Here is a 22,534-nt window from a genome sequence, read left to right on the forward strand (position 1 = left end):
ACCAGGTTTTCCTGGTACGTGTAGTGGTAGCGATTTTGAGTAGCTGTACTGAAGCAAGGGAGAAAACTATGAATTTCCATGGGAAGGATCATGATTTTTACCTATTACAATGCAATAACGATCCTTTAGTTCACAGTCATTGCCCATTCAAATCTCCTGGTGACCACAGTGAAATCCAGGACATTCAGAGGTCCTGGCGTATGCCTGTTGGTGTTTGATACAGGTCATGCACGTGTTTTAAAAGTCTTGATAGCAGCATTTAGATTTCATACTTACTGACAGATGCATATTTATCCTGTGTAAAACACACACACATTTTTGCCTGGATATGACTGTGCGTTAGGATTCGCAGTTAACAGTCCTTGGGTGTGCTGCCTGGCTGTATAGTTATAGCTGTGAGCCTTCTCCTCCTGTTTATACACGGTGTTTCTGCTTTCTGCCTAAATTCCGTATTGAAACTTTGCCTCTCTGCTTGCTCTTAAAGGTGATGAGTAGTGATAACATTTAAATTGCTGTTGACCATGTGTGTGCCCAATATAAAGGACCGGGAAATAAGCACTGGGACATCACATGGAAAGCTGCAGGCATTGCACTGTTTCCACTAGGTCTGTTTATTGACAGTTAAATAGAAGTGCATAGGATTTTTGTTAAGCTCTCATGTGACTCTGACATGTTCAGCCATTTACTTTATATAACGAGTGGAACATATTCTATTTTTTTCAATGCTACCATGATAAGTGCCTTGGAAATACCTACCAAAAAAAAAGAGGGAGCAGTAAACCTATTTATCTGTCCATCAGAAGCTATTAGCTCAGTATTAGTATATGGCCCTCGTTTGGAGACGTTGTGCAGTTATTTTGCTATCTTTCATGGTAACAGGTTCCAGGCAGATACATGCGTTCTTACTGACGAGAAATTCAATACCTTGGTTTAAATTCCAGAAGCACTGTTCCTTTGACCAATATGTTGATTTAAGTTGATTAAATGTCAAATTTCTTTTCCATAGAAGGGACTATTCCCAAGTATTTCATTCTTAATCCGTATCTTTGTAAGGTTACGCCATTCACAGTACATTGACTATATGAATGTTTCATACTATTTTATTGCCATTAAAAGGGGCTTCATTCTTCCTTTGTGAGTTTTGTCTGAATAAATTTCTTAAATGAGAGCGTACAGCACTTGTAGAGAGATGCCGACAAGCAGTCTGGAGAGATCACTTTTGTACTTGCTGATAAAGGCTCTTTCAGCTGCCTTTGTGTGGAACAGCTGTGACATCTAATGACTAGTTAGATCTATCCTCGGTGAGTATGCTGTGTGGATATTCCAGAGGATATATCCCTATACTCTCCTCTCTGTATTTAATAGGAGTCGTCTAAACACAATCAGATAGCAGCCAAAGGATGGGGGTTAGTGCGTCCCTTGATGGAATCAGCAATTGTTCCAGCAGTTTTCTTCTGCTATCAAAGGCTGCTGTGTTTTCTGCATAGCAAGCTAAAGCATTGAAAATTCACTTTTGATGGATCAAAAGTAGATTGTTAAACTTGCTTTAATGTAAGATGTGTACAGCAAATGGAATCAGGAGAAAACACAGTCAAATTTGTAACACTGTTCTGAGCGAAAGTATCTTTGAAATCTCTGTGAGAGCATGTATTTTCATTTTGCTCTTTATTCATGTGGAACAGAGGCTAGATTAATTAATTGCTGATGGAAAAAGACAGGGGATTCATTAAAATTATCTCATGAGGTTGGTCATTTAAGAGGCCGTATTTCTAGGTCCCTATTTTCACAGCAGAAGACTCAAGAGACTCCTATTAAAGACCATGGGAATGACTTTGTGGGACTTTCGAAATAGCAATGAGAGCTGGGTAACGAGATTTCTGAAACTCCCACTGCCCGTTCCTATGATGGAAGCATCTCAAGTCAGCGCTTCAGATGCTGTTACCTACTGTGTTCTGTGTCACCAGGCCGCACGAGGCCAGCAGGCGAGGTAGAGGGCTGGCTGGGCGTGCGAGCGAGGGACCGAGCTTAAGGCTTGGTGGGTACCAGGTAACGTCTGCTCAGAGTATGACGGGCTTCTAGACAAGGAGAGTTTGCACCGAAGTTGTTCAGGGTTGTTTGTCAATGTAACAGCCACCTTGTATCGATCAGAAGAGCCCAATTAAAAATTGAGTAGTGTGAGAAGCTTATTATTTCTGTGTGCTATAGGAAATCAGATTGGTTTATGGCCATGAGTAGAAACAAAATTGAAGCTGTTTTGATAAATAAATGAGGATTTGTTTGAATGCATGGAAACTGAATGTGAATTTGAATGTTTGTTTTGTTTTTCTCTTGTTACTAATTTGCTCTCATTTGACTCCATGCTTCCTTTTAAATTTCCTCTCAAGGTATGCATTCTTCCTGTTTCCTTCCTTTTGAAAACACCGTCTGACTGTGTTTTGATAACTGAGTTACAATTCTGTTATTCCAGGTCTTTGTTACTCCTCTCATTTGTTAACATGCTAATTCACTTTAAAATAATGTCGTGCAAAGTATCTATTTATTGAGGCAATTTGGAAAACGGCATGTTGGGATAAAGCATTGTTGTTTGTTTTTAAATTACAACACTGCACACTTGGACAGGTATGTCTGCATCAGAAAAAGTAGTGCTGGTATTAAAAGCTGTGATTGATTTTTCTATAATTATTATCTGAGTAATGGACAGACATTTCTGTGGTTTGCAATACAAGCAAGTATCCTCCTGTTACCAGCCCGGTGTTTGTGTACTAACCCTTTTTCTCCAGCGTCCCTCTACACCAGCCCCTGCAGTGGGTATAAGGAGTCTTCGTATCAGCAGATGGACTGGGGGGAACTGGGGTCCTTTGGACATGGAGGCTGCCAGGCCGTGCTCTTCCGTGAGCTTGTTCTTCGGCTCTCTGTCTTTCCTTGGGTGTCAGCTTTGTGGTTTGTTTTGTTTTTCTTTTGCCCCATCCTGTGCTACCACCAGTTACAGCTATGTCAGCCCTAACTGCTTCGTAGTAGCAGCTGTTTGATCTTCCTTTCCCGGTTCATTGGAAGACTCTGGAATAAACAATGCTGTAGTGACATCAGTTTTCTGACAAGTGACCTCAACTCATCTGGGAACAGCTCTGGTCCTCATCTAGCAAAACCCTTCTCTTGCATGTAGGACCCTCGGGGAAGTGTCACCTTTGTCAAGGGGTGCGGCCGTGCCCACCTTCCCATGCCCCTCAGCTGCTCTCCATTTTTGGTCCCGTATCTGTCTGCCCTGGTTCATGCATATCTCTGGGGCAAGATACTGCTCACCTTTCTCTGTGGGCAACACGCTGTATGAGCATGCAGCTTGACAGACTTTTTGTTGTACAGCAGCGTGAGCTTGAGGTTTCCCTGGTTTGGAAAATGCTTGTCTTCTGCACATCATCTTCCCAGCAACCCATCTGTCCTGCTAACAGAAGGGGCAGCTACTGATGCGAGTAAGACATTTCCTATGGGAAGCTATATGGAGAACAAACACGTACTATTTTATTCCCAATAGTTCCACTGAATTTATCTAAACACCCTGGCAAGTGTGGGTTTTTTCATCTTCCTATTTCAAGACCTACTGTAAAGCAAGAGGGCCACAGGAACCTGGAAATCCGGGGTAAAGCTGGTCGTGCTGTAGGCAGGTGGATGTTTCATCTGCTATACCTGCCGGACGGACTTCTGCTGCCTCCGAAACTGCCCACCTCGCTGCAGGGAGGAGGATTTCAACTCCAGGTCTTCTCTGAAGATGGAAACTATGTAATGAAGGGTAATGAAGGAATGAACAAGGGAGAGATGAATTTTAACAATCTAAAAGCAGTAGGCTGTGTTTTAGGTAGGCATCGCGGTTCCCTCCGAAGTCATGGGACAGATGGGCACCTTCACGTGTCCCACGTGACAGCAAGTGAGATAATTCTCTTTCTAAGGGTGCCTGTCTCCTCTCCTTCTCTCCAGAGGAAGCCTTACAATTGCATCAGCCCATGTACGAGGCTGATTTGGTGTGTGGAGTATTGAGTTTTGCAAAGTACCTAACCAGAAAGGACTTTGACCATCTCTAAAATCCCAAGATACTCACTTGATGCCTACAAAGAACGTAGAGCGAGGTAGGGAGGTTCCTTGACTTAGATTATTCTGGATTTATACTTCTGCAACTTATTCTTGTAGCTGCTCAGTAGCCACCTGTTAGTGAGCACAGCTGCAGCACAGGGCACGTTGAAACTTGGAAGACTTATCCTCTTGGGCGGCCTTCAAGAAAGGCAAGGAAGCCTTCGCTTCTCAGCGATCCGGCGGATGCGTGCCTGACCTGAGGAAGCACATGCAGGCCAGAGTGACGGCGATGTCTCGGAGTTCACACCTTGGAAGCCGTCGCCTCCTGATGAACAGAGCTGATGCTTCGCTCCTCAGGCTTTGCCGAGCGTTGTAACTGCCCGAACCGCCCTGCGCATCGCTACAGTGCGGCGCTCACCGCGCTGGGAAGTGGTGCCTGCTGTAATCCATGGAAACCAGCCTGCGTCTGCCCTCAGTGGGAGCTGCTGCTTCTGTTTCTTGGGCAGAGGAGAGTGAACAGCGGTGCTTCACCTCTTTGTTTCTCCACATTCCTCTAGCCTATTCCAGATTGCTCTCTGTTTTATTGTGTTGGCGATCTTTTTTCTTTGGTGTGTTCTTTAATGTTGTGTGGATTTTTTTTTTTTTAATTTCTTTTTTCCTTAATAATTTAATGGGATTTTTTGAATGGCTGAGGCAGTCTCAGGCTCTGGCCAAGACTAGGCAGTTTACCAGCACATCCCCCTGTGCGGGTGGGGTGGAGGCACATCACGAGACTGTTTTTTTCCTGTCTCCATCCGTTGGTAGGACAACTTGTACCCACTGTCTGGGGATGGCACTGAGGGGCTTGAAGGAAACAAATAAACAGGTAAGAGTTTCCTTGCTTTCTATTTCTTCCCTTCACACAAACTGAGGACTACAGCATCCAGGTTCCACGGATTTAATGTATCTGGGATTGATTCTTCCTCCATTGGTACCACTAGGGTTAAGGGAAAATATATGACATAGTGTTGTCTCAGCTCCTGACATGATTCCTGGTCAACATGCTGTGTTTGAAGAATGAGCAGTGTACATGGAGGTGAAATTCCCCACACAGCTGAGCGGCGTGGCACTGGCATCCTTCAGCCCCGAACAAATATTTTGAGCCTGATGTTTAATTGCTGTAAAGCATCAAGAACTCTTACTGACAGGATCCAGACCTCCTGTCCACAAGGCATTTTGTAATTGTATATTTACAAAAAGGCTTTTTTAGTCCTTATGGTATCCTTCTAAAAAACAAAAACGACAACAAAAACGACAACAAAAACAGGACACATTTTTTTCTGCCTCCTTCTCTGTTGCTCTGCTATTAAGCAGGAATATGCTTGACTTGGAACAGTGCAGCATGCAAATTCTAATTAACATAGAGCATAAAACAAACCAGCCTCTCTCCTCACTTCAGTATGCAGATTCAGTCCATAAGTCCTGCTAGGTTGTGATGAGAGAAGGACAATGGATCATCTTTGGTTTATTCCTTTGCATGTTTACTCAGACTCCTTTTTGCAGTTTACTACACCTTACATTTTGAGAGTAGGTGCAGTAAAAGGTAAATCCGTGTCCTCGGAGCTGGGCAGCCCCCAGAGAGATGCTGCTAGTGTATGGCAGTGGGCAAATCCAGCCACAGGGACAGGCTGGGCAAGCAGAGAAGTCAAAAGTCTTCTGGCAGCAGACTTTTCCAGCAAAGGGTCCGTGGAAGTCAAGAGAGCTTGTTCCTCTCCAAGTCTCTGATGGTGTTGGCTCAGGTGAATTATTTAATTGGCTGTCCTTGTTTTCACTGAAAGACTGGAGAGTTTAACTAGGTAAGACCAGGTGCCCACCGAGTTTGCTCTCCTGAGGAAGGCTGTTAGGAGCTGCTCACAGGCTGCCTGTTTACAGATACCTGGAAGATCTGGACAAATGGTTTGTGTGTGTGAATTTCTCTTGAATGAAAAAAAAAATAATCAAGGATTGTCTTCAAAGCAATTTGATGATGTGTGTTTTTCCGTAGATCTCTCTCAGGGCGAATTGTCGGAGGAGTCTGGTGGTTCTTCACTCTCATCATTATCTCTTCCTACACTGCTAATCTTGCTGCCTTCCTTACGGTGGAAAGAATGGTTTCTCCCATAGAGAGCGCAGAGGACCTGGCCAAACAAACCGAAATAGCCTATGGCACTTTGGATTCAGGCTCAACCAAAGAATTCTTTCGAGTAAGTCTGTTAAATCTCCATTAGAGCTTTTCTAAACTGTAAGCGCCTAATGTATGGTTTTCAGTCGTTTTTTCTGCCCAACTGTAATAGCTGTTCTGGTGGAAGCTGCTTTGTGCAATCAGGACAGGCCTGAGTACAGATTTTAATATCAAAAGGCATTTTATCAAAAATGGGTGGGTTTGCTCAACCTGAAACATCTCAAGATGGGAAACGTGACCCCAGATATCACGGGAAGGGATTTTTTAACACCAGTTCCAGAACCTCAGTCTGATGCGCAGTAATGCAGGCGTTAGCACAATATTTAGCAAAGAAAACTCATGGAGGAGTGATGCTCTTGACCTACTTGCTGTGTTTGCCCAGCTGGCAGCCGTTAGTGCCATCCGACATCGGCGTTCCCCTGCCAGAATGAGAAGGGGGATGGGAGGCATGTGCTGCCGTTCGTTTCTACGTGGTGCATGGATTGCTGCGGTTGTTGTTGCTGTGTCTTTGGCCAGTGGCTGGCTGTGGCTGTATCAAGTCAGGGGTGAAACATGGGCACCCCAGAATGCTGCCTTGTATTCACCTTGCTTAGGGAAATGCTGGGTTTGCGGTGTTTGGGGGTAGGGGAGAGTATACACTTTTATTTAAGATCGTCCTTCCTTTCTCCACTTGCCAAGCCACAAGCTGAACTGCAGAGAGTTTGGTGAGGGTGATTAGAAACTCTAAATATGACCTCAGGCCATTTTTATGTATCTAAAAGCGTTGCGACCTGAAAAGCTCTTATTTCTGGTCTTTCCAAGGGCGAACTGAACTGCTCAGCCCTTTCAGGGAGCTCTTGGGTCTCTCTCAGCAGTGCTAATCAGATGCCATTCAAACCAACTTTTTTTTTTTTTTTAAATAGAAAATGGTCAGTGCTGCAGGACTAATTATTGCCTGTCACGCATACCGGCCAGGTGCAAGCATGAGGGAGGAGGGAGACAAAAAGCCTTGCTGCTGTAGGCTGGTGAAATACTGATGACTCCTTGAATTTGCTTAAAATTTCAATACACGACCACACACCCACATACATGTATGTGTAAATCTGATATAGAGCTGGAAGTGAACTCAGAAGTGTTTTATGAAGCGTTTGTACCCTGCCTTACTTACATGTAATGCCTTCATATCAAAATAGATAGTAGTTCTTAATTAACTGGCTGGTACGTCATGACTTCCGTTTTTATTAAACTCTGCAATATAAACACTGACCTTGTACGGGTGGCATGAGTGTGTAAAAAAATTGCATTCTGTTTAATTATCAGCCTGAGGCAGCATTACCTGCCCAGCAAAAATGAGTTGAGTGGACCTGTCAGAAGCAGTAACACAACTTGATTAGAAATATTGGTGCTGTTTACAGTCACTATACTGTTCTTCGGTGGGGAGGGGAGGGGGAAGATCTTCTTTGGAATCTCTCGTTACCGTTAATACAGAAAGAGGGACTGTGTGGGGGTGTTTCTTCATTTCCTTAATAGTTTGACATAACAAGGAAATCCCTTCTCACCAAGAGATCAAAGGAATGAGTGTTTCGTGTGAAAGGGTGCAAAGTCTAGTAAATGTATGAATACTTTGTTGAGCTGTTAATAGTCTTGAGATGAGCTGTGCTCCTGGTGCTGGAGAAAGCAGGGCTGTAAATGAGGATGATCTGTCAGGAGCTGCCAGCTCCATCAGGCAGGGAGGGGAGTCGGAGGGGGAAGGAGGAAAGCGGGGTCCCGGTAGTGGTGGAGCGGGGCATAACGCCCGCTCTGGGTGATCCGGATGGGCCAGGTGGGAAGGAGAATGGTCCCTAAGTGGTGCTTCTCTCAGTGTTCTGAAGGCACACAACATAATTTCAGTTGTATTAACTTTTGCAGAGTAATTAATTTGAGTAGAGCGATGCAGCTATGAAACTGTTGTAATTAGAGTCATCTTCAGTTGATTTGAGAAGGGCGAAAGCTTTGCCTTAGATTAAATGCATATGTTCACATAAATACTTTGTTGTAGTCTTTATTAGCCACTTAATCAGATGGCTGGAACTTGAAATGCCTCTTAGAGGAGACCTGGTTTCTGAGCACCAGCTGCGCAGATCATGCCTGCTCTGTGGTTTGGGGTGCTCTTCTCCCTCTAAGCTCGCTAGTGGAGCGTTGGTGGGAGTGATAGTGGTCTGACTCAGAAAAGGCCATGAGTTCCCCTGGCTACAGTGTGATGCTTATTCCCTGTGTGAGGGGAATGTCCTCCTCCGCCCATTCCTCACCAGCATTTAGCCAATTCAAGCAGCAGTTGGCTGAGTGGGTTGGGATCATCTACCCCATGAGAGGAAGGTTCTAGCTGAGGGAATGGCTACATGAGCAAGTGCGTGCAACCCTTCCTTACACCGGTTGCCCATGCATACATACACACACTCTGGCTGTGGCATGTGAGAGGTAGATAAATCTTCCCTTGAGATGGGAGAAGTTGCCTGGCTGTGAGCAAGAGGTCAGTGTGTGTGTAGAGACATCAACAACAATAACTTGGCTTTGTAGCTGGGCCGTGACATCGCACAGGAGGCACAGGACAGTCTCTCCGAGATCCCATAAAGCACCTTGTATGGGTATAGCTCTTTTTAGACCTATAAAGCTAAAATGTTTCTCAGAAATATTAGTCAGATCTTAATGTCTGCTGTTGGCCAGTGAGAGGTGCCAGACTGGCAACAACAAGGAAGGATTGCCTCCTAATGCGTCATGAGAGATGACACATAAATGACCTTCAGATACCCACCAGCTTGTCTGCGTGTGCTAGAAGGAGCTCCTCTAGAGCCTTCAGCCCATGGCTCCTTTCTGCCAACCCCATTTCCAACTAGGATCACTTTTGAAGGTTTCCTTTACAGTGTGGATACCTATCTGCTAGGAACTGGACCGATACCAGCCCCTCATTTCAGATGAACAGATGGTAATGACTTTGAGCCACTTCAGACCTGGGCAGACTCCAGCTAGTGACCTATTTTATGGTCTTGGCTGTTTCCCTGAACGTCGCAATGTCTCCCAGAGAGCTGCTCTCCCAGCTATGTATGTTAAAGCTAGATGCATCATTGCTGTTCCAAGCGTGCATGTCGACTGCTGGCGGCGTGACGTTGCTCTCACAGGTACAACAAGAGAGTCTATTTTTAATAACAGTTTCCCAGCACTACACTTGCTGGTGACTCTCTGCATCAGGGCGTTTGTCCCCCCAGTATATCTAAGAACCGAATGAGCCTTCCTTTATTTTCATGGTTGTTGCTTGTTTCTGCTCAGAAACATTTTATATTTTGCACTAATTAGTTTATAAAGGCATTTAAATGGCAATCAATGGATTACATCAATTACTTTTTGGGTTTCAAAGGGCACTCATCCATATTGAAAAGGAAACAAAAGAACCTCTCCTTAGATACTTATTAACGTAGTCTCAGATTAAGGACTCCAAAGCGCCTCTTTCTCTTCCTTGAAAACTGGCAAAGGCCTGTACTAGAAAGCAATTTCAATTGACTATGCTACTGCTTTTTAAGGGTGTATCTGTTAGAATTAACATCTTCTAATACATTCAATTAAAGCTGCAGCATATCTGAGCAGCCCATCAAATCTATATAACATGATTTAATCCAAATTCAGTACTGAGCCTACGTACAAAACCACAGCTTAATAGGTTTCACACCTCCAATACACACAGATTCAAAAGGCATGACCTTTACAACCAATTAGTAGTTCTTACGTGAACTTGGCTGTATTTAAACTTCAGAGAAGCAGAACGTGTCTCTAGGCATTTAGAAATATAAATTGCTCTTGAATTTATGATGGTTTCTTTTAACTAATAGCAGGTATCTGTTAAGAGGCTTCTGTGAAATAACTTGCGAAGTATTTGTTTGATCATTGGCAAACACAGCTGACCCACTAGTACACTGAAAACCTGAAATTTCAGAAGCTGTCCTCAAAATGGATCTGGTGTGATAAGGCTTTTACAGGTTGCAGTATTGAGGCTGGTAACATGCAGCAGGATCTTGCATTAGGTCCTCCCTTCTGTGGGAAATTGAAGGTGGCTCATGTCACCCCATTACCGATGTAGTTCGTCACTGTTAACTAAAACTAAGGAAAAAGGAAGCCTCAAAGGGCTGATACTTTACTGTAGAACTTTGTATTTTTCTCATTAAATTCAAGGATGTCTCTGACAAAACGACTCTGCTGTCCAGTGCCTCAGATGAAATGGCTTACTGCTCTAAGAAAATTAGTAGTAAATTAATAAATTACTCTAAAATTAGTCTGCTCCTAATTTTTTTTTTTTTTTTTTTCCTGGAAAAGGCATTAATTTCCAGGCCTGTAAGGAGTTTCAGTGGAAAGCCCAAAGGCCCTTTGGACATGATGGTTCCTGCTGTTGCAGTTGGTTACTCCTACCTGGCACTTCATGAGTACTGGAAAGTTTGACACTGACATTGCTTCTGCTGTCAGTAAAGACTTCAGGCTCAGTGCCTGAAGGAGTCAGGCTGACAGCCTTCAAGCACAGCTTAGATACTTCAGGTATAATTTTTCAGATTTTTTTGCAACATGGCACAAAATTCACAGCTAAGGTTAAAGTCCCTGTTACTTCAGGAGATGGGTGTAATAGCTGACTTGACACCAGAGGATCTGCACGTGCTTTCCTTGTGCCTCCTGTGTGGAGGCTTCACTTCTCATCATGCTTGGACAGCCTCAACGTCTCACTCTTCGTGTTCTGCGACACTGTTCTTTCACGTCTTTGTGGGCACACGCAGCACTTGAAATTCCTCCCTGTCAGTTTTCTGAGAAAGTGGTTCTTTACACACCAGGTTCAGATGGGAGGCCTTTCTGGACTTCAGATATACATAAAATATGATATAGAACTACAGTTCTTAGGACACAGGAAGTCATGTTAAGGATGGCCCATAAGAAGTCTCCCTTCTTCTTTCTTCTTGGTTTCACCATGTCCGAACAGTTCAGGAAGAGCAGACAGAAAAGCACGAGATGCCCTGGCAGAGGTTTTTGCGTTTCTGTCTGCAGCTCTGGTTGCCCGTGTTGAGAAAAGGAGTTTTGACATGGAAACAGGCACCAGAAAAGGCACGTAAATATAGTAAAGGGAGTGGTGAGGTGTCTTGAAAAGGACTTGAAGTACAAATTTTTTAGTCGGTTAGACTAAAGCTAATACAGAAAACAGTTTGTTGAGAAGGAAAAAAAAAACACCAGACAGGTTAGCACCAAAGCAGAAAATAAACATTTATTTGAAAAACTGTGAAAGAACAAATGAACAGATTAACCCAAAATTCCTTGGAAATTAATAAGACATTCCTTAAACCCATCAAAAGGATTTTGAAATACTCTCCACTAAAAGTACTTGGGATAACTGAGACCTCCACTCCAGGCAGTGAGCTGGGGCTGCAGTGGCACCGAGGGGCCCTCCCGGCTCCAAAGAGCAGGGTGCCACTGGATCCCATCCCAGCCGTCAGCCTGCAGAGGACTCTCCGTTACAACCTCGGTGAGGGCAGGCTGTGGCAGACCAGGCTGGTCCCGGGAGGAGCACAGCACCATCCCACACCCATTAGGGAGAGATAATGACCATAATGCGCTCTGAAGCACTAGCAGATTACACCCAGTTTTAAGATAAAGAGCTCGTTGCTTTCCTCTGATGATAAGGTTGTGTGAAGACAAGAGGTAAAGGAAATAAATTTCATCAGCAAGCGGTTTAGGTAAGGAAAAGCCTTGAATTATGAACCAATAGCTGCCATGCGATTTTTATGCATTCTGTGCAATCAGATGATATTGAAATCATCATTAGAGCCTATTAAAAACACCACAGTGAACTCTCTGCGCGCAGCTCTAAGGGTTTCTTCTGTAGTTAAACTCTTTGATTTTTAATTTCAAAATTTATTTTGCTAGTGAAGATGAAGGATTTGTTTCCAGCTCAGCTTTCACACAAATGTGGTGCTTTTGCCTTTCGATCAAACTATGATTAGCAGTTTTCAGCTTTCTGTGTTCTTGGCATCGAGCAAAACAACACGGTCATCGTAACGAGTGCCTGACAAAAATACTGAAATATGATTGCATTCATGAACTTCAACGAATAGAACAGCACAGAAAAGCGGTAGCTTCAAGTACGAGCTGTATAGCTCTTTGATAGGCAACACGACAGCGACTGGTCAGAAGAACTACTGCGGTTTAACTTTTTCAACACCGGAAGTGGTGAAAACCTTGTTCACCTATGTGTTCTCTCTCCCTTCCCTCTTGGATATAGGTGGGGGGTGTACACAAATATTAAAAGGTGAATGTATGTGTGCAGAGAGACCACAGCCTCTCCATTGCATGAATGATAGATGGTCTGCTTGAGGGAGGGGTGTCTCTTAATCTATTGATTCTCCTCTCTGACCCATGGCTAAGGGGCAGTTTTAAAGACAGCAGGAAATCAAATATGATGTGATTACAAAAGAAATGGTTTCCCGTGAAGTGATCTGATGTCTTTAAGCCTATGGATTGGAGAGGAAAATGTATCCTTACGGGAACTAAAATTAACAGCTCATCCATCATCCACTTCTTGGAAAGGAAACGCCTGGATGGAACTGGGGTTAAGGTGGCTGAAGCATTTTACTAATTTTAGCAGACAAGCCAGGATCCAACAAAGCTTTCCATCAACGTTTAATAACAAATACTTGAATAAATCTCTCCTTTATCTTCAATAACAGACAGCACTTGTGGGTCAGCTCTACGCGTTTGTGGTTTAGGCTTTCCAGCTCACCTGTGGGTCAGTGTGCTCAGAGGTGGATCGCTCTAAGAGCAGGGCTGCCGGTTGCAGGGACGGGGTGAACGGTTTCCGTGGGTCATGGCGTGGGGAACAGCACAGCAGCCAGCAGTGGGTTAACGCCGTAACTGTGTCTGCACCGCAGAGGCCAAGCAGAGAGCGCCTCGGGGAAAAATCACTTGCTGTTTGAATGCTCTACTTTTTGGAGAGCAGCTCTATGATAATGATAATGACATTGCTCAAGACAGCGAGGACCCTGGTTTTTCAAGTCTCTCCCGCTTTACGTAATGCTGCTGTGTCACATTAATACATGTTTCTTAGCGATCCTTTTAAAGTACATGGGTGCTGATACCTTACTTGAAGTGCTGCTGCTGTTACTTTTGCATAATTAGGAAACACGTGAAGGTTTAGAAACTCTAATGATGTGAATGTGAAACATCCCCTCTTGCAGTCCGCTGGGGATTTCTCCATCATTGCCTGTATACTGGCCTATTCTGTCTGGAGCTAAAAACTCATTAGACCTGACAGCGTTCAGATCGTGTGCTGGAAACGCCGTTCTCTGTTAATTTATTATGGGCCAGATCCAGAGCAGGGCTGGTGTGCCGCTCAGTTGCCCAGACGAGACTACTCTGCTAAATATGTCACTGCTGGAAAGGTGCCCCTTAGCCTGGAGGCTGACGTAATGCCTCCTTCCGTCCGGCTCCGTGCACTGCCTCCTACTCCCCGGACAGACGGACATGCTTGCTGCGCTGATCCCCAGCCCTCATCTTCTCTCCCTGCGCTTCCCTGGGGTGAGTGCTCGCCCAGCGCTGGCTCTGGCTGTGAATCACGGGAGGATTTACACAGACAGCTTGTCTCTTGGTAAAGACTTTCATTTTAATTTCCCAATCAGTATTGCAGCGGGGAGGAGTGGATGGCAGCAATAAAGGGAAGAGATGGATACAGGCGCAGTCTAAAGTTCAGTGTTGTGCCAGGAAAGAACGTCTTAAAATCCTGATTTACATTCTGCTACTCAGACTGTTGGTGACAATGTCAGCGACGTCTGCTTACAGCCGGAGTGACTCTGCTTGTGTGTTTGTATGAGCGGAGCTCACTCCGGAAAAAATGTCTGTTGGAGCAGCTACAGCGCATCACCTGCCTGCTGCCAAAGTTCACGTTTTCAGAATGGCCATGATACGCAGGAAGAAAGCCTCGAAAGAAAACGTCTCCCACCATGTCATGTTATCTTATTTCTAAAGTAGAAGTTACAGCGTCATTAGTTTGAACAACAAACCAACATGACAGTGTCTCCCATCACAACCCTGACTGTGAAATACTAATATTCACCAGTTCACCCTTTCTTTTACGTTTATGTTATCAAAGTTTCGTGTATTCCCACAAATGGACAGACTAGTGTACGTATGCGTACTTGAACCTTGCTTATCCCACAGATTCGTAAACTGTGGGTAGAGATTGTATATTTGGGGGTTGGCCTTGCTGAAAGATAAATGCCCTCTGCACGCTTGTGGCATCTGACCTACTTTCTTCTGCCGAGAATGTAATAAAAACAAGAGGTTCATGTAATGATGGGATTGATTTTTCTGTCCATATAGGTAAGTAAATTGCTGGCATCACAAGTTATCTGTGGCTAAAAGCTGTGACATTGATCTATTAGACTTTGCCCTATGACCTTCAGTAAATGACATCTCTGCTTTCATGTCTGCACTTGGGTAAGGGGACTAATGGTGCCCTGTGGCCTTCGTCAGACCTGTTCGCTCCTTCTCAGTAAAGAGCTTGGAAATCTCAGGCAGAAGGACCTTACTAAAAACATTTATCGTGTTCATATGACTAATGTGGCACCGTTAGGCCAGCCTCCGTGTGCTCCAGAGCTGGCCCTGGGCAGGGGTGACTCGCCGTCAGGCTTGCGGGGGAGCGGAAAGGCATCAAATCAAAGCCTTGTCCAAAAGACCGTGACAGTGGTAGCTGCTCTGTTGCAGTTTGCCATAGTGAAAATCCAAGAAACCAACTGCCTAAATCCGATGGATCTCAAAGCAAGCCCCAAGCCGTGTGACAGCGGTGGTACCAAGGCCGCCTTCTGGCATTTTTTCCCTCCTGTTTAGTAACTTGCTTTTTAATGGTTCATAAGCTACTAGATTCATTAGCTGCTGTAGAAGAGCTAATTGCACACGTAGAAGAAAAGCAATGAGTGATGATAATGAAGCTGAGGTTCACAGTTAACTACCTAAGTTCATATCAGTGAGGCGTGCACCTGTTTAAAGGCAGCGTGTATTATTCAAATTAAATACCTGCGCCGTTTCCAGTGCAGACCTTTGTGTTTTGTATCAGCAACATCTGTCTGACTCAGGGCTATAAATTTCCCTTGTTAAAGAGCTGTAAAGTGGTCGTAAGACTGGTGTAGCAGTGGGGTGTGTTATCTCTGCTACTTCAGGTCCTTTATGGATGTCTCTGCCCACCTTTGTGTGTGTGCGTGGTCGGGGTGCTCTTTGCACTTCTCTCACTCCCATTTGCTGCGCTTCCCTGTTGGATTTACTGCATTTCAGCATAGGCCAGCCTACTCCAAAGTATGTTAAAGTTCACATAGCATCGACCCAGCCCTGAGACTGGGCAGTTTTATCACTTCCTTCGGGGTGTTTTCCCTCCCAGCATGCCCATTCCATTTCGTACACTGAGATTTCCCAGCATGAAATGTTCTCCTGTTCTTCCTTATAGCCCAGCTCCTGGATTATTGGGAGGACCTTATCTCTTCCTATCCTCCATCTTTTTGGTTTTTTAAGCTTGTTTATCACTCTTTTAGTTTTGAAGACAAAAGTAAATAAAATTTAACATCAGTATACTGTAAGATTTTAAACATACAGAGGGAAAAAGGCAGAATACATAAGTTAGTTGTAAAAGTAGAATTGATTTGGGTGAATTTGGCTCATGACTGGATGATTGACAATAATTACTGGTAAGAGAACGTTTTGCGCTTGACTGCAGGGAAATAATTTCCTGCCACCTGCCGTAAGAAACAAAGGACCGTTTTGATCATTTCAATAAAACATCCCAATGGAGTGTGTTTTGAAGAAGACCTGCGGGTCGCGGAGGAGGTGGCAGAGAGGGCAAAACGTTCTAAAAAGTGCAGAGGGCATCCCTGTAGCATACTTTACCTGTAGAGGGAAAACGCTGTTTCTTTCCAATATAACGGCTTCACAGTGGAAGGAGGTGACGCAGTGTCACTTCTAGCAGAAGCGTGAGACAGATGTCTGCGGAGGGGAAAGGTGAATCGGTCAATGGGCGAAGGCTGCAGTCCCAGAGATGCTGTGGAGCTAAATTTAACCACTGTCAAGGAAACAGAGTCATAGAAACACCATCCAAGATGTAGCACATCATCCAACGTGTGCTGGGTTTTGCAATATAACTTTGAGGCCATTTGGGTTGTAGGAAAGTGAAACCAAGGCATCTGGTCCCGCTCAGCTGGAGCCAGATTAGCAGGTGCTGGGTTTTTGTTGTTGAATGAAGAAATAACCACAACGGAGGGGTTAACCTGCCTCCTCGCTGCCCGTGATGTGTGCCCAGCCCGCCCGGCCCTGCCTTTAGACACTGTGGCACATTGTGGGTTTGTCTGATTTTTCATTTCAGTACTGGAGCCAACCACACATCAAAACCAGGAGAATTAGAATGAAAGACAGTGTTAAAATTGTGGACTGATTGAATTGGCACCTTCTTTTAAAATAAGCTCATTGCCACCCAGAAGCGATGTGTATTTATGTACTGGTTAGTAACAGGCCAAATGAAGTGACACACGAAAGGGAGCTGCCTACACCCGTGCACCGAGGTGTGTGTGTCTCATACTTCTGCATAAACATCTCCAAATAAAGAAAAACCCAGCACTATTGACAGAGCAAAGGCCAGCTCTATTTATATCTGCATTAAGGCTGTGATAATGAAAAGATGCTTTAATGTGTCCCAAGGCCTAGATGAAACACTGAAAATGTTGCTTTTAAGAAAAAAATGATAATAATATCCCCTTGAAATCCCAGGGAAATGTGTGTGACGGACTTCTTGAGAGCAATATCAAAGAAATGAAATAGGAGTTGCAGAGCATAGGGAGTTACTGCAGTCATGGGCTTTGAATTGGTTTAAATCTTTGCTTTTAAGCTTTTTTTCTTAGTATCTCTTTAAAAGTAACACTTTAATGAGAGGGAGAATGTTTTACTGCCGCTGAACTCTAGCAGCAGTGCAGATCTGTCAGACCTTACCTTATTTTGGAGTGTAAATCCTTCCTCCACGGTTGCTCCTGCTGTCTGGCCCCTCTCGCAGGTGTCAGACTCGGGGGGGCACGCAGGCGCTGGCAGGGGCGGCGTGAACGTCTGATGGGTGAAAATGTTCTCTCACCACAGGATTTGCATTTTACAGTTAGAAAGGAAAGAAATTTTTCTTTTCTGAAAGTCTTGGAGGGTCTTCTGGATTTTTGTTTTTGAGGCAATTGGAAAATTGGAAAAAGGAAGACATTTTCTCAGAATACCGTGTTTCATCTCATCTCATGTCTTTGGTCAGCTTGGTCAACTGGTTGTTTCATGCTATTGAGCAGGTGTAAAATACGGCTGCTGGGGCAGAAGACACCCTTGAGCACTTCTGAGCAGGTTGGCAGGTGTCAGCTTCTCTGGTGCCACTGTCCCTTTCCCTGAAAAGCCTCATCCTGAATCGTTATTTTGCCCTCACGCTGAATTTAGAGGAATGCCTGCAAGGAGCAGCACTGGCCAAGCAGGACGCAGTGGCCGGAGCCCGTCACCTCTCTCATCCCCACTCCTGGCACATCCTCGGATCTTCACCCACACTCCCCCAGCCAGGCTCTGACAGCTCCGAAGCCAACACGTGCCTGTTGCGTTTTATTTTAACTTTTCCCAGTCAATACCTGCTGTGTTCATTTTTAGCTTGCATTTTTGTCTACTTGTACTAGATCAGAGCACTGTACTCCTTCAGTCAATTTGATAATAGCGAGATAGTATGGAAATCCCCCTTGGGTGAAGAAGAGGGGGGCAATGATCGCATAGAAGCGCACTGATTTGTATTAACGACGTCATCCAAAAGAGACAAATGAAGGGAGCAAGCTATAAAGCTTATGGTGTTCGTTAAAGTTGAAAAGACATCCAGTTTTGAGTCATGGAATTTGGTTTTTTGAAGCATGAATGATGATATTCACCCTTTGCCCTTGGAGCAGGCAACGTGCTTTGTTTGGACCATTGGCAGCCCTGGGCGTGCTGTTGGCGCTCATCAGATAACTGTTGTTATTAACAATGCACAGATGTATTGGCAATTGCTTTTAGGTAGTCAGGCCAGCTGGAAAGAGTATGAAAGAACTTATTAGAGACAGATATTAAAGTGCAAGTTAGAAGATGAAAAGGAGGAGGAATTCTGGTTTATCTGTGTCATTAAAGGCACGCTCTGCAGAGGAAAACAAGCAGAAGCAGACAGAGTGCATGCACAATTTTTGAAGGCGAACCGCTTTAGCTTGCTGAGAGATACAAAGAGAAAGAGTAGAGCTGTATGTTTACCTTCCTTTTGTCCCTTAGATGCTGGTTTGCAAATACAAATGGGCAGGTGCATTTGTAGTATTTATGTTAGAAGAAGTTACAGGTTGTAAGGACGAGCACCTTGACAGTGCTCACGCAGTCTCTCTGTTGGCCAGCCAGGCTGTTTCTGTTGTCTCTCTGCATGAGGGAGCTGCACGGGAGGAGCAGGTTGGCTTTGGGAGTGCCGTGCCTTCGGCTGTGGTGTGTGCTTCCTGCGCTGCCGTACTGCCCACGCAGCTATCGCATGGGCTCTGCTGCCAGCAGGGCACAAGGATGAGCCGGTGACAGCCACCCCTTCCCAGCACCTCTGGTAGCCCTGGGATCCCCACAGCCCTCTGGCAGGTGCCTGGGAGCAGGGCTGTGCCCTGGGCAGCTCCCGGCAGGGACGGAGGTGTGAAAATATCCACGTGTATTGGGGGGGTTGTTGGAAAAGCAAGGGACCCAGGTGAGTGTGCTCGGAGCGTGCAGGTCTGTGTGTGCCTGACCAAGGGCTGCAGTGCTATGTCTCTGCTCGGGCAGGACCCGCCATCCCGCTGTCGGCTGGGGCTTGGAGCTGCCCTGTCCAAACCCAGTTGGGCTGGCAGAGGCAGTGCCGTGCGGTGCCAGCACAGGGCAGCGAGCACACACACCGTGACAGAAGCTGGGCTGCCACGTGTCCCCCACGGCTTCAGAGCCGCCATCCTCATCTCGGGATATTCAGTGTTTGCTGTTGCAGCAGACGTCAGACAAATCCCAATTCCTTCTTTTACCTGTGTGAGGACCGCTTCAGGCCCCACTCATGTTCCCCTTCCTCCCACCGCTTCTTCACTCCTGATGCTGGACAAGCGAAGCCGTGCAGCCCATCTTCAGCCAAGAAACACTGGCAGTTTTAATCCCTCTTGCTTTTTTTTCAGCCCCCAACCACCACCCATGCAGCTCCTAACAAAGCTGCACTGTACTGTTGTCTCTCTGATTTCCTATTGTAATTTGGGCTGATTTTAATTGGTTTGCATATTCAGTTGTTTTTCAGCTCGTCAGGAAGGATAATTAAAATAAAATCTTGCCCTCTATGCTCCTCTCCATCCGTCGCAGCAATACTAGGGGAGCATGTTGATCTGAAGAACAGTGAAGCAGGGCTTAGTCCCTGTGAAATGCTTGGGAGGCTGGTTGTTAAGCATTACGTTATTCAAAACACATTAAATTGTCCTGAATGAGGGGGAAGCATGTCTCAATCATCAAGCTGATGGACATTAACAGTCTTCTGACACAACTTTGTTAGAATTGAACTAGATTTAGCTACTGCTTGCCTCATTCCCATTCTGCAAGGGAAGCTGTGGACAGGAAACTGGCAAGGAGTAGGAGGCATAAATTCAAGATACCCGCAGCTTGGTCCGAAAGGCTTTATATAAATCCTCTGGATTTCTAGACTTTAGAGAAATACGGTTGGCATTACTGCCTTCTGTCGACCGAGCAGGGAAGTTTAACCAGAAGTCCAGGGTATGAATGCTTAAGACTTTGGAGGGGGCTTTAAAATCTGAGGGTGGTTTAAATGTTACTGGTGAGAAAGAGGGAGAAAGGGAAGTAACACATTTCTCAACGTTTCCAGGTTTACAAAACCTGTATGCTGAGCTAGCGGCTGTTAGGATTGGCTCAGTCTCAAAATGAGAAAAATGGGAAAAAAATATCTATTATACATGACATGCGAGCAGTTAACCAGCAGTTTTTCAGCATATTGCTAATATTTGTGTTTGCTGTCTTTGAGGAAAATGTGAAACTGAATTTTGAAAGTTTGACTATCAATTCATTTGTAATTACTCTTTATAAGCCTCATGTGAGCATCACTGTTAGAAGCCACTAGAGCCGGCCTGGTCTCCCATGTCATAGCCCTGCCATCGCCACTGTGGGAAGGGGATTCCTGCCTTGCTGGGAGCTGGTAATAAGCAAGTGTCAGCGTTTCCCAGCTGCGAGTCCGCACAGAAACCCCAGTGCCGGGGATTTGTGCAAAGAGGAGAGGCTTCTTGCGCATCCGTTGGCCATGATGGATGAGCTGGGATTTAACATCCTCCCTCCGATTCAGTAGGAGAGCAGCACGGGGGCGGATAAACCCGCCGCAGAGCAGGAACTGCGGGGCCGGGACGGGCACGCGCCGTTTCTCACGCTGACTGCCAGGGTGCCGATTACATGGGAATTAGGAGAATAGATGTCTGAGGTGTGTTTCCCCCTCCCCAGTTATTTTATGGTTTGGTCATTGTTCGGGGGGCAGTGTATCTCTCTCCGAGCTACCTTAGCTTTTGTATTTGTTAGCCTTAATCAGCTGCAGGGTGTTAATTATACCGCTAAGCCAACTGAGCCCCAGGAGCTCAGCTCTGCGCCCTTGCTGACGTGGCTCTTCGTTTCCCTCCTGTCGTCTCTCACAGAGGTCAAAAATAGCCGTCTACGAGAAAATGTGGTCGTACATGAAGTCGGCCGAGCCGTCGGTGTTCACCAAAACGACGGCGGACGGGGTGGCGAGGGTGCGGAAGTCGAAGGGGAAGTTCGCCTTCCTGCTGGAGTCGACGATGAACGAGTACATCGAGCAGCGCAAGCCCTGCGACACCATGAAAGTCGGCGGCAACCTGGATTCCAAGGGCTATGGTGTAGCAACCCCCAAAGGCTCAGCATTAAGGTGGGTGGAATAATATAACAATATCCATGTTGTTATAGTATTCCACCTACCCTGATGTATTGTGTTGTCATTTTCTTTCTTGTGGATTTTGAGGTAACTTTAAAGTTTAAAATCTTCAATATTCCATGGAGTTAAATAAGACGGTAAATTATGGTTTCGTTTATTTAATGCATCCATTTTTTAGTGTTCTCTTCGTGTTGTCCTTTCTGATTGTTTGTTGCTGTTTTAATTTTACAGTTCAATGGCTTTTTCAATTTAAATGGTAAAAGCCGAGTTAACCTGCCATATGTGACGAATGTTAACTGCATGATGTGGTGTTCTTGTTACTTTTTTTCTCAAAGACGATTTCCCCATCCCGCACACTTCAGTTTTGAGCAAATGTTATCCTCCATGCCACCTTCCAATATTTAACCCTGTATTTGCTGTACAGACATTTTGATAGCTCCACGTTCTGTGAAATTTTAGCCAATTTGTCCTCTTGTGCTCCTTTTTTTATACGTTACGATTTCCTAAGCATTTGTGCATTTTTTCTTACAAGTTATGTTTTATCGTTTCAAGAAATGCTGTTAACCTGGCAGTATTAAAACTGAATGAGCAAGGCCTCTTGGACAAATTGAAAAACAAATGGTGGTACGACAAAGGAGAGTGCGGCAGCGGGGGAGGTGACTCCAAGGTCAGCCTCAATGTCACCACAATCGGGTACCTTAGCAAAGAGTAATCGGCAAGGCTGTTATTTTACTTCTCAAGGAAAAAAAAAAACAAAAACAACAAAAAAAGCAGATTAAAGTAATTTGGATAAGTGTGGTGGTGGGGGGGAAAAATCCATTTGCTTGCCCAGTAGCTCTTTCAAAGAAACGGTCTTATTTAATATCATCAACAGGCTTGGTCAAGCTTGGAAACCGTATTTAACTAACAGATAGAAAGTCGGGTATTGGTGGGACCTGTGCAGAGCACATCAGTACTTGTAACTGCACGAGAAAACCGTGGTCACATCTGGACGCCGCACTAATCCCTGAGCACAAGGCTTCGGTCCTGCTCCGTGACTTAGCTGCGGTGTACAGTGCTTTTTGAGAGAGTTTTTTTCCACAGGCTCAGCTGTGCCAGCACGGATCTTTAGTCAAGAGAGGTCCCTTCTCCTTTGCTCTTTTGGGGAGGGGTCAGGAGACCCAGTCCCAGCACAGGCTGCTTTGCTGGCCTGACCGGGTGCCCCCAGAGCCCCTGGGAGCAGCTCTGCTTGGAGGAGTAGGGTCTGTAGCTCAGGGAGAGGAAGGGTGGCTGCTCATCTCATCGCAGTGTCGGGGCAAGACCCCCGC

The 22,534-nt window shown here is 45.2% G+C and overlaps 1 protein-coding gene across 1 annotated transcript in view; it reads left to right on the plus strand.

The window, feature by feature from the left end:
• The window catches only part of LOC104514573 (glutamate receptor 3-like), a gene marked incomplete at its 5' end in the record, with an annotated part of 79,542 nt that overhangs the window by 38,202 nt on the left and 18,806 nt on the right, over positions 1–22,534 (plus strand). The window contains 2 exon segments of the mRNA XM_010158302.1: positions 6,086–6,284; positions 20,974–21,221. Coding sequence (XP_010156604.1) covers positions 6,086–6,284; positions 20,974–21,221 — 447 coding nt within the window.

Source organism: Eurypyga helias, unplaced genomic scaffold, assembly GCF_000690775.1.
Source record: "Eurypyga helias isolate BGI_N326 unplaced genomic scaffold, ASM69077v1 scaffold8819, whole genome shotgun sequence".
Classification (NCBI taxonomy): domain Eukaryota; kingdom Metazoa; phylum Chordata; class Aves; order Eurypygiformes; family Eurypygidae; genus Eurypyga; species Eurypyga helias.